Genomic DNA, 18,991 nt, shown 5'->3' on the forward strand with positions numbered 1-18,991 from the left:
GAGGAGGGTGGGGGCCACAGAAGTGAGGAGATGTAGGCAGGACCAAATGAATTTTTAGAAAGCAAGGAGGGGGGGAAATGGAGACGTTTGGGAGTGTGGAGTGGTCTGTCACATGGACTTCACAGTGTCACTCCAGAAAGTAAAAGTCACAGGAGGGGAAATGAACGGCAAAGAGGAATTAATCACAAAAGCATCAGAAAACAGATCATTAAGATACATTTCATGTTACGATACGGTCTTTATCTGTTTGCATCCCTATGTTTCAATGTCTTCCTTAACCCATAAAGGCCCGCGCTACTTTTGTGTCAGTTCCTAAATTAAATTATCTGTATATCTAACCTTTCTTAAGTGATTAATCACTATTTATTATAATATTGTCTTCTGTATTTTGCATTTATCAGGATAAATCAGGTAGTTTTCCTATATTTAATTCACTGATCATGTAGATGTTCATAAAAGCTCAGATTAAAGTTGAGGGTTACTATATCAAAAACAGGGAAAACTGTAGGAAAAGGGACTTTTTCAGTCAAATATATCATTATCTGAACATAAACTCAAGTGTGTCCATCCATTGTCATTGATCCAACTCCATGGGTTTTACTGGTGAATCAGTGCTGTAGAACACAGGTGTCAAATATGCGGCCCAGGGGCCAAATCCGGCCCACCAAAGGGTCCAGCCCGGCCCCTGGGATGAATTTGTGAAATGCAAAAATTACACTGAATATATTAATAATTCAGTTCAGGTTCCACAAACAGAACAATTTAATCTCCAGTGGGTCGGACCAGTAAAATACTATCATAATAACCTATAAATACTCACAACTCCAAATTTTTCCCTTTCTAAATGTAAACATTTTCATGCTATTTTACTGTATTTACACTAAAACAAACTAACATTTCACACAAACACAAATAACCTCAATAAATATGAATATTTTGAAATGTCTGAAGTGTCATTTTAACAATATTCTGCCTGTTATTAAAAGTTTTGTGTATTTGTAGATCCACTGTGCTCTGTAAATTGTAATTTAACGTGAAAATTATAAACTGAGATATTTCAGATTGTTCATGTTATTCCCATTGTTTTAAAGGATAGTTGGTAGATGTAAACAATTTCATTGCATAATTTTTCTTTTTTCACTGTAAAACATAGAGGAAAGTTTAGAGTTGACATTTTTTATATACAGGGGTTGGACAAAATAATGGAAACACCTTCACCTCAAGATGGTAATGCCCCAATCCATACAGCTAGAATTGTTAAAGAATGGCATGAGGAACATTCTAATGAAGTTGAGCATCTCGTATGGCCGGCACAGTCCCCAGACCTCAACATTATTGAGCATTTATGGTCAGTTTTAGAGATTCAAGTAAGACGTCGATTTCCACCGCCATCGTCTCTAAAACAGTTGGAGGGTATATTCTAACTGAAGAATGGCTTAAAATTCCTTTGGAAACACTTCACAAGTTGTATGAATCAATACCTCTGAGAATTGAGGCTGTAATTGCCGCAAAAGGCGGACCTACACCATATTAAATTATATTTTGTTGATTTTTTTAAGGTGTTTCCAGTATTTTGTCCAACCCCTGTATTATTATGTTATTATTTCACTGGTCCACCGCAGATCAAATTTGGCTAAATGTGGCCCCTGAACTAAATGAGTTTGACACCCCTGTTGTAGAAGATTACACTGTTTCCATGGTAACTACGGAGCCTCTGAACGTCCAAATGGGTCATATCTGATGACCATGAAAAGATGAATAATTGTATTTTACAACAATTATTTACATGGACTGATAGGATTAGTGGATCAACAGGAATTTCTCTTTTTATTTCAGGAAATGATTTTTGTCACCAGTGGATGTTTGGGTCTTTATGGATTAATATTAATTGTACATATTATGATGTATAACAAATCAATCAAATTTTACCTATATAGTGCCACATGAAAACCAAAGTTAGCTCATGGCACGTTACATTTAGAGCTGGTTGGATCAGACTCTTAAGCTAACTTAGACCCCCAACAGAAACCTCCAGGAGAAAACACTTGGTGACAGTGGTGAGGAAAAACTTCCTTTTAACAGCCAGACACCTGGAGTAGTTTATTACTGTTCTACTGTTAGATTTCAAGTGCCTGTTGTGATCTACCCCTAAAAAAAAAAAAAAATCATACATGAACATCTGGTTTCTTTTCTTCCAAAAACTCCCTTTAAATAGTAAAGAAGTAGTGATTTCAGTATCTGAGTATTCATGTAGGATTTGAATGTGTGTGTATGAAAGGGTGTGTGCATTATGATATGCTAATGTAATTATACTCCTGTCTTTGTCTTTTTCTTCCAGATTGCTTGATATCTCTGATTTCTTCGTATTACACCAGTGAACAGTAAAAAAGGAGAAGCAGCTGTGCTCTCACAGTCTCCCTCAGTGAGTCACAATCTGCACAAACCTACATGCTTCTGTGTGACAGATGGAAACCTGCTATGTTAGTAATAACAACAAATGTTGCCTTTTAATTAAAAAAAAATTTATTTGGTCCATTGGAACCTGAGATTGAAAATTAAAACATACATATTTTTACACATTTACCCATATCCCCCCCAGAAAAAAAAAACAAAAAAAAAATCAATAAAATATATATCACATTCATCAGAGTTCCATTTTTTCAGCATTAGGTTTAATTTTTTCACTACCATACTTTTTCTTTTTTTTTTTTACAAGTTTAAAAGGATCCATTGATTTTTTTTCTATCTTTTTCTTTTGTGTGGCTTACATCTGCAGTCTGTACAATTTACAGGGAGGAAACCAGACAAAGGAGAGAAAAGGCGCTGCGTGTAAAACGACCAGTTCCACTGAGGTGCAGGTCTCTGGCTGTAGCAGAACGAGGCCCTGAACAGCAGGGGGCGCCCCTGAAGCACAAAAGGGTCATAACCACAACTTACTCATAGAGGAGAAGCAGGTTCGAAGGACACCAGTATAGGAGCCAAAAAAAACATTATGACAAAACACACGGTATGAAACTGTCACTCAGTCTCATGAACATGACGGTGATCCAGGGACAATGAATGTTGAGGTGCCTCGTCTTTGCAGGTTTCAGTGCAGGTTCATTTCTTGTCAAACTCATTCTGAGGCCATAATGAATTAACACATTTCTTAATCTGTCATTCATCACTTCAGTATTTAACTGGGTTTGTTAGATGAATTCATAAGAAATTCACAGCTGCTTGGCTGTGACATTACACACACACACACAGTTGGGGTAAAAATACTCATTATGTTTCTTTGGAAAACATGGTTGCACTTTACATCAGAGCTGAGTAACAACATGGTAACAGTGGGACTGACAGTTTGGTAGTATTGCTTACCCAGACCTATATATCCTGACTTTGCAGATAACTAGATAATCCTGGTAATAGTGGTAAATGTTATCTAACTGTGCAGGATGTTGCACCTAAGAAAACGGGGAGAATTTCTTCTAGTGGAACGTGTGCAAGAGGGAGCATTTCTTAGTATTAAAATGACTGAATCCTTACAAAATAAAACACTGCTTAAAAAGCGGTGTGTCAAAACTTGTCATTTTTGAGGTGTAACTGCAGCTTGGAAGTTGTTCCTTCACGTAGCGAGGGCTATATCGAAAGTAATAAGGTACAGAAAGAGGAAGGAGGGAGAATAACAATCGTGCGGCTACGTGAACAGAAATATTCAGCCTTATTCTGAGTACTTCCATCGATCCAGGCTAAGAATGTGTTAATACAACATGTAGTTTTGCATTCTGGAGCCCTGATTCGCAGTTATTACACAGAAATGACCTCATGCGTTTCCAGGTAACAATTATCAGCGTGAAAATCTGGAACATAAGGTAATTACTGTTTTTACCACCAAGAATTTTCACTGCTATACATGACGGTCACACAGGGAAGTGCATGGTATTACTTTATATTTATCACCACTATAACCATGTTATCGCTGAGATAGGATGTAAGGTGTTATCAGAAACATCTGTACAATTGCCTCAGCTTCAATAAAGAAACACTGCACCGTTGTAGCAGTTCTGACAAAATGTCTTAAAGACTTGAAGAAGAAAAGGTGACAGATGAACATGTAAGACTGCAAGCATCAGGACACAGTGCTGCCATTTAGCATCAGCACCAACAAATACGACGATGAATGAGATTATGCAACAGCTACATACGAGGACGCTGAGTTTAATATCTGACTAAATCATCCGGTGGAGACATCTTTCTACTTAAAATGACCTTGTTAACATAAAATGTAAACCTTCTTTTTCCATACAATCATTCTCTGTGCAACTACCGACAGGCCTGTACCCAGCTTTCAAGTTTTTTTTTTCTTCAATTTAACCACATAATCATAAGACATAATGTTATTCCTGTTACTATAGTACCATGAACTTCCCTCCCCTCTGCCTCTGATAAAACACTATGTTGCCATAGTGAGGACTGAAAGATGCTTATTGAAACAGGAATGATGGCTTTGACACTGAAGAAACTGAAAAGGACAAGGTGGTGGAGCGTCACAGGAGGCCCTGAAACAGCTGCAGACAAACTGCTCTGCTCTAACTGTGAGGGAATTTAACTATTTTCTGTGTCACAACATGTCTCAGGGGTCCCTTCTCTCTCTCTCTTGTTATGTGTGCACGGAGCCAGAAAAAAAAATGGTAATTTGTTATTACAAGAGGACTCTGCTGTTGCTGTCGGTATATTCTGGGGGGACGTTACACCCAAGCAAACAAAAGTGGTCCCTGACCTCCCAAAGTAAACTCCACAGCTCCTGTTAACAGCTCCCCTATGGCAAACTAACTGTTCAAACAACAGCGACTTCCTCCAGTACACCTTAAGTACACTAAAGTGTAAATCCACAAACTGGCAAACTGTCCAAAGTGTGACAAATTGACAAATACATCCTGACCTTCAGTACCGAAAAAAGATGAGACACAAATTTTAAAGTGTCACAATCCGAGAGTGCAAGATGCAACTTTATTTTACTCTAGATGGTGTCCAGAGAGGGGAGTTGTTCCTAAGCTGTGAAATGATGTGTTCAGAGATGGACTGGCAGCTGAAATGGATGAGGAAACCAGTGCGCCTAAGGGATAAAATACTATAAAGCGAGTCATTAAATGACTTTCTTCCAGCGTTCACACCCCAATCTGGGACTGAGTGAATTAAAATGACTCGAAGAAGGAACACAAGAGACAGAGGTTGGAAACAAAATAATTCGTCAGCATTTCAAAGCTAAAAACCCACAAATCTACTTTTAACAAGGTGATCAAATGAGAGCGGACTGATTACAAAGTTACACACGACAGATGAAGAGGAAAGATGGTAATCCAACTATGTGGGCACCGTAGACCTGCCACAAAAAAAAATCAGCTTGAGGTTTTCTTTGAGTTCGGCTTAATGTACAAATTATGGGTTTGGTCCTGAGCTAGAAAGAGCGCTACAGAGCACTGCAGAGATGATGGAGAGGTGGATGCTGACAGTACTGTATGACTGATGGCTTTTTGTATGACCTCAAACACACTCACAAACATAGATGGGTCAGCAAGAAGGTCTGTGTATAAAACAGTTAAGACTGACGACAGTACTGTCACAAATTAAACAACACGCGCATGACTGAGTAGAACTACTTGTTGGGTTTGGCTCATTAAGTACCACGCTGAGGGCTGGGTGAGGGCCTCTCAGTTTGTTAGCTCTCCAATTGGGCGTACTTGGGGACAACATGGAATAGGGGGAAATGTCTCAGTGGGGCGGGTGATTGGCTCATAGGTTGTGGGCCAGAAAATGGCTCAGTAGTTACAGCACTCCACCCTGACTCTTGTGAAGCTCATTGAAAACAGGGTCTAATCCAAGCATATGAAACTTATGTCTGACATCTGTTCCACATACAGCGCTTGTACAAAAACAAAGAAACAAACAAACAAAAAAAAAATGTTCAAGTAGTCTGAACTGGATCCTGTTGGGTTGCCTGGAGTAGGGGGAGTCCCGGTTGCCCCACTTCCCTCATTTCATCCTGACATGGCACATCCACTTGGCAAAAACAGAGCGCGTGTGTGGGCCGGATGAAAGCGGTAGCATTTTATGGAGCTTAAGAAGGAGAGCACACAAATGCAGCCCATAATGCTTTACATTCAGGTGTGTGTTCACCAAAAGAACCACACATATACACATCGTACTCCTTGTTTTAATGATGCACCGCGTTTACCCCCTGCCTGGTTTCCAGTGCTCTGACAGTTCATTGGTTTAGAGTCTGTGCATGTGTGTGTGCAGGAGGGCGGTGGTCATAGGGGTCTGGGTCGGTGCAAGCCGTCAATGTCCGGGGTGAGTTGAGGACTGTGGGTGGCCTTGGTCGGGGTCCAATCTCCCAGAGAGGCTTGGGCCGCCTTACGATGAGCCAGACGATGGGTGATAGAGAAACCGGCGTTTCCCTCCAGCTGTGAGAGCACCACCAGTACCTGCCTGCAGGGGGAGACAGAGAGCAGCACAGAGAGGCGTCTAGTTACAGACCAGCCTGGTTTTACTCAAGGCATCCCATTGTTCAGTCCGAATACAACACACTATCGAAAATGATGAAGAGTGGTAAGTCATGGATCCAGAGGTTTGCTACAGTTAAAGCTAAAGGAGCCAGAGATGGAAAATAACCGTCTTTCTGCAGCTCTTTCCTTTAGGTCCAAATTAAAAGACAATATTAAAACTAGAAAAGCACTTGGAGAGCAGAGACCTCCGCCAAGGCAGATCACCCCCCCCCCCCCCCGATCACCACAAAAATTTAATCACTTGTTCCTTGTGCCAGTATCAACATTTCCTGAAAATTTCATCAAAATCCATCCATAACTTTTTGAGTTATCTTGCTAACAGACAAACAGACAAACCCCAATGAAAACATAACCTCTGCCGTTCCTTGGTGGAGGTAAAAAAGATTAACGACTCTGTACTGTATCAGTGTTGGAAAAGAGAAGACACTTTTTCAAATTTTCACGTTGAACCGTGCAGTAGATCAGGATCACAATCTGAGCAATCGTGGATTACAGGTGCCATCACATACTGAAACCGCCTACTTGTCTGAAAATATCATGATTTGCCAAAGTCTGCATCGCTGCATTGATTTTCTAGAGCCTGGAAATGGAGTGTATCATTTTTGTTTCCTCTCAGACCAGTTGAATTATGTCAAGCTGAGAGGTAAATGGGAATTTTTATGTAGTGATGCTAAAAAATTATCAAGCACCACAGCATAAACAAAAACTAACCCGCATAGTGAAAATAAGATTTGACTAAATGCAATAAATATATAAAAAACATGAAACTCAAATAACAACTACAATGAAAAAAGCAACATGAGCAAATGAATAACATTGTTTTCCCTCAGTGTAGATTCAGTGTCACGCATCCTGTCATATCTTTTTTATGTCCTGTAAATCATGGCTTTCCTTAAAACAGCTGAAAAAACTAAATAAATACAAAAAAATACTAAAATCAAGGTATTAAAACTAAAACTAATGAATACTAAAATTACTTGAGCACATGTATAAGCAGTTATATACCGAGCTAAAAAACACAAAGACAAAAAACTTTAATACTTAAAAACCAAACTGACTAAATAAAAATACATGAACAATTCCAAACTATTAGACTGCGCTGATGTGGAAACACTTAAAGACTTGTGCTGAATGATTAAACCTTGGACTGGAGGAAGATACATTGATTAATGAGCAGTGGATTTGCTTAATTTCCGGATACATTTTGAGAACACGACGAGGTAGTAAGGTGAGAAGGAACAGGAAAACACCACTTGATACAATCATTTACACCATCTCATGTCAAACTAATTATACATCCACTCTTCAGAGACAGTTACATTTAATGATTACTTAGCTCCTCAATGCTGTCGCCTATAGACTGACAGTATAATAACCAATGAAGTAGAGTATCACAAAATGGGACTGTGATATTGCAGCAACCGGGGCTTTATTGATATTAAACTCTTGTTAATTGAGAAAGAAAATGACATGATCCTCACACATGGTGACTTTTTACAGTTTCTTATTATATGGTACATAACATCGAGGTGATTAGGTAGTAAATATATATTAATTTGCAGCTGAAACGTTTATGGATGTCCAAAAATCTAAATTCAGAGGAACCTAATGATACGTGAACAGCTTTACCATGCTTGATTTCGGACGTGTGTATCTGGCGACAATATATTCGAGCTTTTAAAGCAGTGGGTTTAATTGGCTAGTGTACGCCTGAGTTCAAGATAAAACAAAGGGAGCTCTAACTGTGCTTATACCGAGCCTAGAGTGGATTATTAAGATATACAGACTGCTAATCCTCCAGGATCACTGCGTTTATATAAGCGGACATGTGCGTAAAGATTTAATCATCTCAATAGGTGCACCTTTTGCTGCACCTGTGGCATATGTTTCCGGAGCATTTCATCTCAACACAGCTGTATATATGAAAAAAAAAAAGTTAGTTTTGCGTGTATGTGGAAGGAGAAGGTGTACCGGTGCAAAGGTGGTACGCTGTCGATGGTCTTGAGGCTGCCACGTGTGGACACTACATTGAAGCTGTCAGTGCAGTCGCAGGAGACGTGGAGGTAGTACTTGGGGTGGCGGTTCTCTACCACCACTATGAGCCCTGCCCAGCCGTGGGTTAAGTAGTAGCAAGTCATTCCCTCGCGTCCCTGAGGAAACAGAAGCAGAAAGACTTAGGTGACATGTTTTGCCCCCCGTTTCCTCCCATGTCGCCCAATATCTCTCTCTCTCTTTCTTTAACCCCAACTGGTCAAGGCAGACAACCATCCTCCAGCTGGGGTCTGCTCAAGGCTTCTTCATGTTAAAAGGAAGCTTTTCCTCACCACTGTCACCAAGGGTTTGGTCCTGGAGAATTCTGTTGAGGTTCTGTTACTTGGCTTATTAAGAGTCTGGTTTAGATATTGTTATGATGTGGCCCTATACAGGGTGTATCAAAAAAATATATACAGGGTGGGGAAGCAACATTTACAATGAACATTTAGTTGTTTTTTCTCAGCAGGCACTACGTCAATTGTTTTGAAACCAAACATATATTGATGTCATAATCATACCTAACACTATTATCCATACCTTTTCAGAAACTTTTGCCCATATGAGTAATCAGGAAAGCAAACGTCAAAGAGTGTGTGATTTGCTGAATGCACTCGTCACACCAAAGGAGATTTCAAAAATAGTTGGAGTGTCCATAAAGACTGTTTATAATGGAAAAAAGAGAATGACTATGAGCAAAACTATTACGAGAAAGTCTGGAAGATACTATTAAAGAAGAATGGGAGAAGTTGTCACCCGAATATTTGAGGAACACTTGCACAAGTTTCAGGAAGCGTGTGAAGGCAGTTATTGAGAAAGGAGGACACACAGAATAAAAACATTTTCTATTATGTAAATTTTCTTGTGGCAAATAAACTCTCATGACTTTCAATAAACTAATTGGTCATACACTGTCTTTCAATCCCTGCCTCAAAACATTGTAAATTTTGCTTCCCCACCCTGTACATTATTAAAAATTACCCCCAGTTCCGCATTTGATAATTTTTGGAATTTTCATTTATGGATGTCGGTAGGTAGGGGATTGATGGATATTCCCCTTGTTTAGGCCTGAAAATGTCAACCTTAACCCTAACCTGGCTTGTCCTCAGTGACATTTTCAGGGCTAAACAAGTTCAATTAACTTTGAAAGGCAGGAACAGCTGCCATGGGTAAAGAAATGAAATTGACATGGTGGCCAAAGTGTTAATGCTGTAACCTGGCAATTTTGTGGAAGACAAGATGGATGCCCATTGTCCCCTCCTATGACCTTTGATTGGATTTAAATCCCACTGCTATTTCGTGCAAACCAGTTTTAACTTGGATTGCGCAATTTGACCCTGCTCACTCATGCATGAAAACCTGGGTCTGTAAATTTGGACAAATATCCACCAATCCCCTACCTACCGACATCCATAAAACAAAATTCCAAAAAATTATTAAATGCAGAACTGGGAGTAATTTTTCAAAATGTATAGTTTTTTTTAAACACCCTGTATAGATAAAATCTGATTGACTGATTGACATTTGCAATTAACCATCGAGAACATACACATCACTCCTGTACTCCATAACCTCCACTGGCTACCAATCCTTTTCAGAATCAACCTTCACCTTCAAGTGCATCCATGGAAATGCCCCCGATTACTTCAAGCACCTCCTCACCCCTGACACTTCTTCCCGCAGCCTCCAGCCCCACAACTACACCCTCCTTCTCCCCCCAGAACTAAATTTCGGACCATGGGAGACCGGGCCTACTCGTACTTACTTACTTGATGCAGATATTAAAAATAAATAAATAAATACTCCTCTGCCACCCCCCATATCTGGAACTCCCTCCCTGACTCCCTCAGAGCTCCACAGTCACTGGACTCTTTCAAAAAGGGGCTAAAGACATTCCTATATAGACAGGCCCACCATGATGCTTTGTTTTATTTGCTTAGTCTTTTAGTCTTGATATAGTACATTATTTATTTTTTTCATTTTATTGGACTGCCTTCTCTCTGTAGCACTTGGAGATTCCGCTGAATGAAAAGTGCTTTATGAATGCAGTTCATTTATTACAGTATATATTTAACCAAAAAAATTACTGGATCTCTACTGTCATCAGTTTCGGCAGTCAGATGTAAAACTTACTGGAGCTTGTGTTGTATTTTAGTTTATACTGAATCTATTATGTGCAGTGAGAATACTTTATATTACAGTTGTCAAATGATATATTAAACTCTCAAAACCATCAGATGCCTGAAAAATAATCTAACTTTTGGATAGCTCCACTGTAAAAGTGTATTACCAGTCACTGTATTTACATTAAATTGCTTTAAAGGCTGCAACATGTATTCACAAAGACTCTCTTAAACTGAGATAGTTTCCATCTCTTTTGTGGTGGCTGCTGATCTCTCCTCTGGGGCCTGTAATTGTGAATAGAAGGACCAGTTAAACGGCTTAGGCTGCCATCATTTCACCTCTAGAGCCTCAGTAAAACCATCTAATAATCACATCGTATCTGCAAAAAGAAGACAACAAAAAACCCTCCTGTCTTACAATGTCTGCGTCTCTAAGTAAAAAGCTTTTGTTTCAGGTGTCAGGGGCTGTTCCAATCATTTATTCCCATCTCAAAATCACCACTGTTTATGTAGTGGCTGTCATGAATTCCAACACGGAGGGCCCACCTACAGTGAGTTGTGAATTCCTGGAGAGCTGAGGATCTGAATGATTTAACAAAGATGAACTCGTGTGTTTAAAAAGCTCTGTCATCATCCAAAATATCAGCCAATGTGACAGCACTTTCAAGAGGATGCTGTTCAGGAGAGCCAGAATAATTTGTTTCCCTGGGTATGAGTGCCTGTGGGTGTGTGTGTGCATGTGTGTGTATGTGTGTGTGTGTGAGAAGATTACATGCTCAGACATGCACGTGTAAAGCACAGTAGGATTCGGGACTCTGCTGAGAAAATCTAAAAGTACAATCTCAAAGTGACTTACAGAGGTGTTACAAGTATCCTCCAGTGTTAGAGGCGCTTATTTTATATTCATAAAAGATGAACAGGTGCATGTGCGTGTCTGGGGGGGGGTGAAAGTGAAAGCAGGGGAAAGTTTCAATGCAAGCTGCGAGTTTGCTCGTGTTGCGTCTCACCTCATGTCTTTCGCCTTTGTTTTCCGTGAGGAGGATGATGGCATCGGCCAGCGTGGTGGCAGTCGCCTCCACCTGCTCCACCATCACCTGTCGCGAGCTGTAGATGGCGAGGATGTAGCCTGGAAAGTCCTGGCTGGGCCTCCGTACTGCTCCGCTAGTAGGGCTCGAGACTGGAAGGGAGATTGTGATGGGTTTGAGAATTAGTACTCATGTCTGTTTGTGTTAAACTTACACCGCTGTCTTGTTACGTCTGTACATACTTGGCGTTGGTGGACCTCCAGACCCGCTGACGTTCATCTGCCAGTGGTTGAAGGCGCAGCAGACCACGGCGTACTCGCCCGGCTCCAGCATTACATCACAGCCAACGAACTTCTTCACAGCTCGCTTGCTGTGGGCCAACAGTCGGCCCAGAGTCAGCTTGTTGCTGCTGCCGAAGGACGCGCGAAATACCATGATGCACAGGTCCAGCAGGTGGCTGTCGGCCGTGTCTGAGCGCCTGGGGAGGGAGGAGTCAACCAACAGGTTAGAGAACAGATACGACAATGAGCCTGTTTACATGACCATAAAAGTCCGATAACTGGGATTAATCAGATAATTGTAATTGTCAGATCTATGCAATTTACATACACTTAACCCTGGTTTAGACGCTCCAGTCTGTTATCAGATTTCTTTCCGGGTACATTCATATGTACATAGTGATGTTAGACTTAAACTTCCTGTTGTCTTCTGCTGACATTTGACTGTGTAACTTCCGTTCTCTATGATTTTAATTGTTTTTACACATGCGCAGTAGTAAAAGAACAAAATAAATCAAATTAACCTGTATACATGCAGGATGATATCAGAGTATCGGGGATAAATCCAGGTGTGTTAATCTGGTATCTGTTATATTACTGTTGGTATCTGATAAAACATATCAGATTATCCTGTTTACATGGCCACTTAAATAATCTGACAACTCCAGAAACTGAATAATGATCAGAGTACTGATGTGCATGTAAATAGACTCATTGGTAAGACTATCATATCGTCACTTCAGAACTGAAGAAGTGTCTTGGATGAGAGATGAAACATTTTCAAAAAGAGCAAAATCAGTCCAGCTGAATAGAGAAGAACTACCAAGAAAAATGTGCGTATGATGGTTTTGAAGGGGTTGGTCATATCACTGGGATCACATTCAGACTCTCAGAGCAATCTAACGTTAGAAAACCCTGACCAGCAAACAACATATATATGATTTTACAGGTCATTTACAAAATAAGAAAACAAAAAACAGTGTTGAATTTCGTTGAAAATAGCCGCTGCATGCAAAGATGGGGAGAAAGCGATTCTATGCATTTCAATAAGTCCGCCTTAATACTGACAGAATACGTTTAAAGACCACTGTACTAATCTGCGCTCTTGTGTGGAACAAATATATTCCACAGTGCATCCTAAAGCAGTAATGGATCATCAATATTCATTTTAGGACTCAGGCACAGCTGGATTGCACAGCATATGTTTGGCCTCAGCGTTCATCACTGTGGATGCTCATATCATTATCGCATTAGCATTATTTAAAAACCATCGTTTCAAGTGAATGACTTATGTGTGTGTTACAGTCATTTATACAGGTCATTAATAGATGGGAATATTTACAGTGTCTATAGTTGAGGTACAACAGTAAAATAAGGTGTTGAATCCATTTAGAATGTGCATGATTATTTAAAAAGCAAGAAACTCACTTAATTTACATATCGTTAGCCTCACCATAATTGCCTACGTCATATTTTAGCCAAATGTCATTCATGCATAAAATGAAGCGGCAGTATTAAGGAGAGTAAAGTTATGCTGCTTTCACAATTTGACCAAAAATATGACATAGCAATTATGCTATGAGGCTAATGCTATTTTGAAATAGTTTATTATGATTCTGATTATTACACCACCCCCCTGAAGGGGAGGCAAGGAGTATTGTTTTTGGTTTGGTTGTTTGTTTGTTTTTAACACCCTAGCAGCAAAACTATTGGTGAATTCAAACCAAATTTGCTTTATAGATTGCCAGTGACCAAGAATAGATCTGATTACATTTTGGGAACGTAGGTCGAAGTTCAAATTTTAATGAATTTTTTCAAATCTTGTTTTCTTCCATTTACTCATAATGGGTGCAAATTCAAATGTCTGTAGCAGCAAAACTATTGGTTGAATTCAAACCAAGTGCGTTTATAGATTGCTAGTGACCCAGCAACAGATGTTATTAAATTTTGAGAAGAGTAGGTCAAAGTTGGCTCAGGAGGTAGAGCGGGTCATCTAGTAACCAAGGGTTGGCGGTTCTAGTCATGTGCTGTTGTGTCCTTGGGCAAGACACTTCACCCTCCTTGCCTCCAGTGCTGCTACTCACACTGGTGTATGAATGTGTGTGAATGTTTGGTGGTAGTCGGAGGGGCTGTAGGCGCAAATTGGCAGCCACGCTTTCATCAGTCTGCCCCAGGGCAGCTGTGGATACAAATGTAGTTTACCACCACCAGCGTGTGAGTGAATGAATAATGGATCCAATGTACGCGCTTTAACCTATGCGTTCATAGAAAAGCACTATATAAATCTATCCAGTATCATTATTATTAGTTCAAACTTTTTAATAAATTGTTAAAATCTTTTTCTTCTCTCATTTACTTATAATGGGCGAATTTTCATGTCTATAAAAGAAAAATATCGATTTTGTTTCAATTTAGTTCAAACTTGGCATATATATAGAGGCAACTGTTATGCTGACATCACTGCACACATAGACATGATGACATCAGCAGGATTAATGCCAAAATAAGCTACAATACATGCAAGGGGTGGGGTTTGTTGTGCCTGGCACCACTTGTTCTTATTACTGCTGTCTGATCATTTTTTTTACATTTTATTTCACATTTTACACAGGTGATAACAGATAGGAGCCAAGCAAAAAGGAAACGAAAATAGAGAGTGAGGAGCTATATAGTTATTTGACCTCTTGGTCTCCTGCGTTGTCCAGTGATTTGAAAAGCATTGAAATGGATCGCCCTTGTGCATGGGAAGAAAATAAAGGTTTGAAGGAGGACTAAAAGCTGACAGCAGCAAAGTATGAGTCCTGAGTGTTCCTGACGGCTCCATTTACCTGCTTCCCTCCTGAAAGAGGGCGAACTCCAGCGCCGTCCTCTCCAGCACAGTGAGGGCTGTGACGGTGACCGGCCCGCTCGCCTACTGGGGAAGCACCCTGTAGCCCTCACCTCCTGCCAGTCTGAGTGGATCTTACAGATGTCCACAGAGTCAAAGTACCTAGAGAGGCAGGGTGGAAAGAAACGCCTTAAATAAGCACGGCGAGTGTCTGCATTTGAAAGATATCATTCACCTTTTCCGATAGCGTTCTACTGAGACTACAGCAAATTGGACCGGTTGATCTCCCCCAGTCATGAGCCGAGTCTATTTGTATGTATCCAAGTGACTCTTTAAACATTAGCATAGCCTCCGAGGGCTGTACAAACAGCATTTACCTTGCTAAGATATCAGACCTTCTTTCAAAGACGGAGCCCCCCAGAGACCACCTTCTTCCTTACTTTCAGTCTGCTTTTCACAGTTTCATCACTTCCGAACCCCGCTCTGACAACTGCCTTACATCTTACCTTTGTCTCGTGAAAAAAACACGAGGAAAAGGACATGAAGAAGTAGAAGAGGCAGGTAGGGTGAAGTTTTACAGTGGATTTTGGTCACTAGAGACATATATGGCTAGTCAGGTACTTATGCTGTTAGAGCCTTATGTTTGTATTTAATTGTATTTATTTATTAATCTTTCTTTAATCAGGGAAAAAATTTAAAAAAAATCTAGTTTGCTGTGTAACACATCCTCTGTACCTTTAATAGGTTTTATTTTCTTTATTTTAATGTATGTATGTACGTGTGTATATTTGTGCATATATGTATGCTTTTTCTTTTGTTCTTCTACTTATTATTAATTATTTGTAAATTACTATTTTATTTTATTCATTTATTTAATTGTGTATGGTTATCTTTAAAAGTATGCACATTTTCATTTTCATCAGTATTTTTGTAGTTTAATTGTTGATATCTGAAATGCTCTATCTGTTATTTTCTTCATCTGTTCATTTATGTTTTAAAAAAAGTGTATCATCCCCATTTTATATATTGCTTTGGTTTATAAGTTGAAAGGATACTCAATAAAAACACATGTGAAAAAAAAAAAATCTAGTTTGCAAGAGTCTCCAAACAAAGACAGCAGCAGCAGATAGTAAAAAAAATTGAAATTTCAGTCATACATACAGGCTAAAAATGTACATAAAACACATAGTATAACTCAGTTATAAAATTGTTACTATTTAATCAAGATACCAAGAGAAACAAACTACAACAATGTATTTATTAATATTAAATTAGACATATTTATCCCAATTTGTAGAACTGTAACACTCACTTTTTCATTTTGCCCGCTGCAAAAAATTAAATGCAGTGCAGTCGAAGGCTATACATTTGTCGTACGCCATCGAGCACACGGATTATTTGTCTGTCAGAAAAAGCAATAACAGCCACAAGACAAATGGGATCTTTATCTGGGCCAAATGTATTTTTCAGGTTGGAGTCGTTGAGGACAGTTACAGTCATCCTTTTGGACTTATTGCAGCTGTGATTTTGTTAGACAGGAGCGGCATGAGTAACAGACCCCATGTACACTCAGACTGTCCGTTTAAGGTGGACCTGCAACAGAGGCGGACTAATGTAATCCATCGCTCACATATGTTGCTGACAATATGACAGACCTTTTGCTGAGCTGCCTTAGTCTGGTCAGTGAAACTATGCCATGGAAAAGTATAATCAGGTTTATTTATTCCGATGTTTTTGCTGAAATAAAATACATAAAATATTCAATTTTACCCCACAACTTCCTCTAGATAGCCAAAGACAGAACGGTTTTAAAGAAAGGGAAGGATATTCAGGCTTGTATTAAAAAGCAAAGAAGAAGAACAGGGAAAAAAAACACCGATCAATAATTGATACTGTGTTTGACTGAATGACAGGATTAATCTAATATGACAAAACACACTGTGAGCTATGACAAGCTTCTGCCTGCCAAATCCCTGGCAACCAGAAGCAAAACAAAAAACCACCACGATTCTATAATACAATGGTGTGGGAACCAGTGTATAATGTGCTTGTCAACAAACACAGAAAAAAAAAAAGGCCCTGTCACACAGCGTTGTGTCAATAACAGATGGTCACTAAAATCCGCAAATGTATGAGATTACTAAGCCAACCATCATATGTCCATCATGATGAAATGAAGGGACATTTTGAGAGTTGTTGGGTAAATCCTTCTTGGAATAAATCCATACAGAATTATATGTTTCTGTAATCAACACAAGGGTAAGTGTAGTTACAAGCACATTAGCTGGAACTGGGGCGAAACGGCTAAAAGTGTAAGATGGAGTGGAAGGTGAAGAAACAACAGGGTTATTTTTGTGTTTTTTAGCTTTTATAAATAGTCAGAAAATTCAGAAATATAAAGGTAGATGTTGGTTGATTTTCAACATCGGAGCATATATGAGTAAAAGTACGTTAAAACACTGAAACATTTCGGGTTTGATTTGATAATGTAAAATAAAATGATAATAATAAACAAAATCTAGATTATATTGTGATCATCATAGTCCTTTATCCTCCACAGAAATCATCATGATACACTAAAAAAAACTATGTTGTGACGTAATAAGATAAGAAATAAAAGATAAGTAAGTAAAGCTAAGATAAACTAAGATAAGATAAGATTTTATTCATTCCACCGTGGGGAAATTTCACAGATAGCAACAGCAACATACAACCAGCAAGTGCACAGAAAAAGACAGGTATATAAAAAAAACAACAACCCATAAACGAGTGAGAAAATGAAAATATAACGGAAAAAATTGGGAACTGCTTGAGTCTGATGGCTGTGGGGAATGATCTGCAGAATCGCTCCTTCTTGCACAGGGGGTGTAAATGTCTGGTACTAAATGATAATGAAAATTGCAATATTATTATCATTTTATCACCCCTGATCAAAATTAATTATAAAACACTTACTCTTTACATCTATCATGCCCTAATTACATATATCCAGAAAAAGACTAACATTTGTTGACATAATAGGTCAAGGTACGGCTATAGGAGCTACCATTCCACTGATGGACCACCAGGGGGAGCATAGGTTAACCTAGAAATCAGTCTGTATAAATTAGCCTAATTATATACATATCAACCTATTACTCAAAGAATCCTACTTTATGAAGTCGGTGTACTCCATCCAGAAGACCCCCTCACTGCTGCCGTTGGCCATGAGCTCATGACGCAGATGCTGCGGCCAGTCTGCCCACTCGTCCGACCAGCTGCCATTCCACGAAAAGCGACCCCACGGGTTACGAAGCCGCAACAACCTGGAGCCATGGAGGGACGGAAAGGACAGAAACTCAGCTGGGGAAAATACTGCCTCTGGTTAAAGTGACAAGAATTTTTAGTCAATGCAGCATCTCCATCTCTGCAGACTCACACTGCTCCTATTATGGATGATTGCCTACTTCTTAACAACCCATTTCCCTTTATGGCGTCCTCCCTACAGTGAAAAACTTAGGAGTTATAATAGAAAACCATATTGGAGAGTCCCCACTTTCCAAAAAAGAAGGGCAGGTGAATCACTGTTTCCAAGCTGCTTTTCATCTCCTCTGGCTCCACGCAGGAGGACTCCAACTCATTTTAGATCAGCGCTGTGGCCCAATCTTCCAATCCGATTGCTTATGGCAGTAAATTAAAGTGGCTGTGTGTGGCTCTTGAGCAAATTACATCTGGGATTTATGGCTACACTCAACTTGCTCTCACAGGTAGGAAAGAAGAAGGCTCCATTGTGCAGACTCATAATGCATCCCTGATCAAAGCGATCAAACCAAACTGGTGAGCACCTGCTGTTCACTGGCATCGAGCGACTATCCCAATTAAGTACAAAGTGTGCACCTGCGTGATCATCTCTAAACTTTGGGTGCTTCACTTATGAAATCGACAAAATAATCTCATGTTTGAGTTAAATCATCATAACAGACTGTGAATGTACACACCTGACGAAACCACTCCTATTTGCAGGATTTTATTATATACTAATAGAAAATAGTCCTGGGAAGGGAGACAAATGGGACATGCTTGAGCCTTATAATAACTAGGATATGGATTTTGTAGGCGGAACAGCACTCAACCAGAAAGGGTGAATGCGATGCTTCGGTGAATGAACATTATGTGCCAG

The 18,991-nt window shown here is 39.6% G+C and overlaps 1 protein-coding gene across 1 annotated transcript in view; it reads right to left on the reverse strand.

Moving 5' to 3' along the window:
- Window positions 1-2,676: 2,676 nt before the first annotated feature.
- capn15 (calpain 15) overlaps window positions 2,677-18,991 on the reverse strand; it is a 55,786-nt gene continuing 39,471 nt past the window's right edge. The window contains 7 exon segments of the mRNA XM_030163198.1: window positions 2,677-6,471; window positions 8,520-8,698; window positions 11,710-11,879; window positions 11,970-12,205; window positions 14,834-14,918; window positions 14,921-14,994; window positions 17,985-18,137. Of these exon segments, the coding sequence (XP_030019058.1) occupies window positions 6,294-6,471; window positions 8,520-8,698; window positions 11,710-11,879; window positions 11,970-12,205; window positions 14,834-14,918; window positions 14,921-14,994; window positions 17,985-18,137 (1,075 nt within the window). The 3' untranslated portion in view covers window positions 2,677-6,293.

The sequence above is a fragment of the Sphaeramia orbicularis genome, chromosome 19 (assembly GCF_902148855.1).
Source record: "Sphaeramia orbicularis chromosome 19, fSphaOr1.1, whole genome shotgun sequence".
NCBI classification, from domain to species: Eukaryota; Metazoa; Chordata; class Actinopteri; order Kurtiformes; family Apogonidae; genus Sphaeramia; species Sphaeramia orbicularis.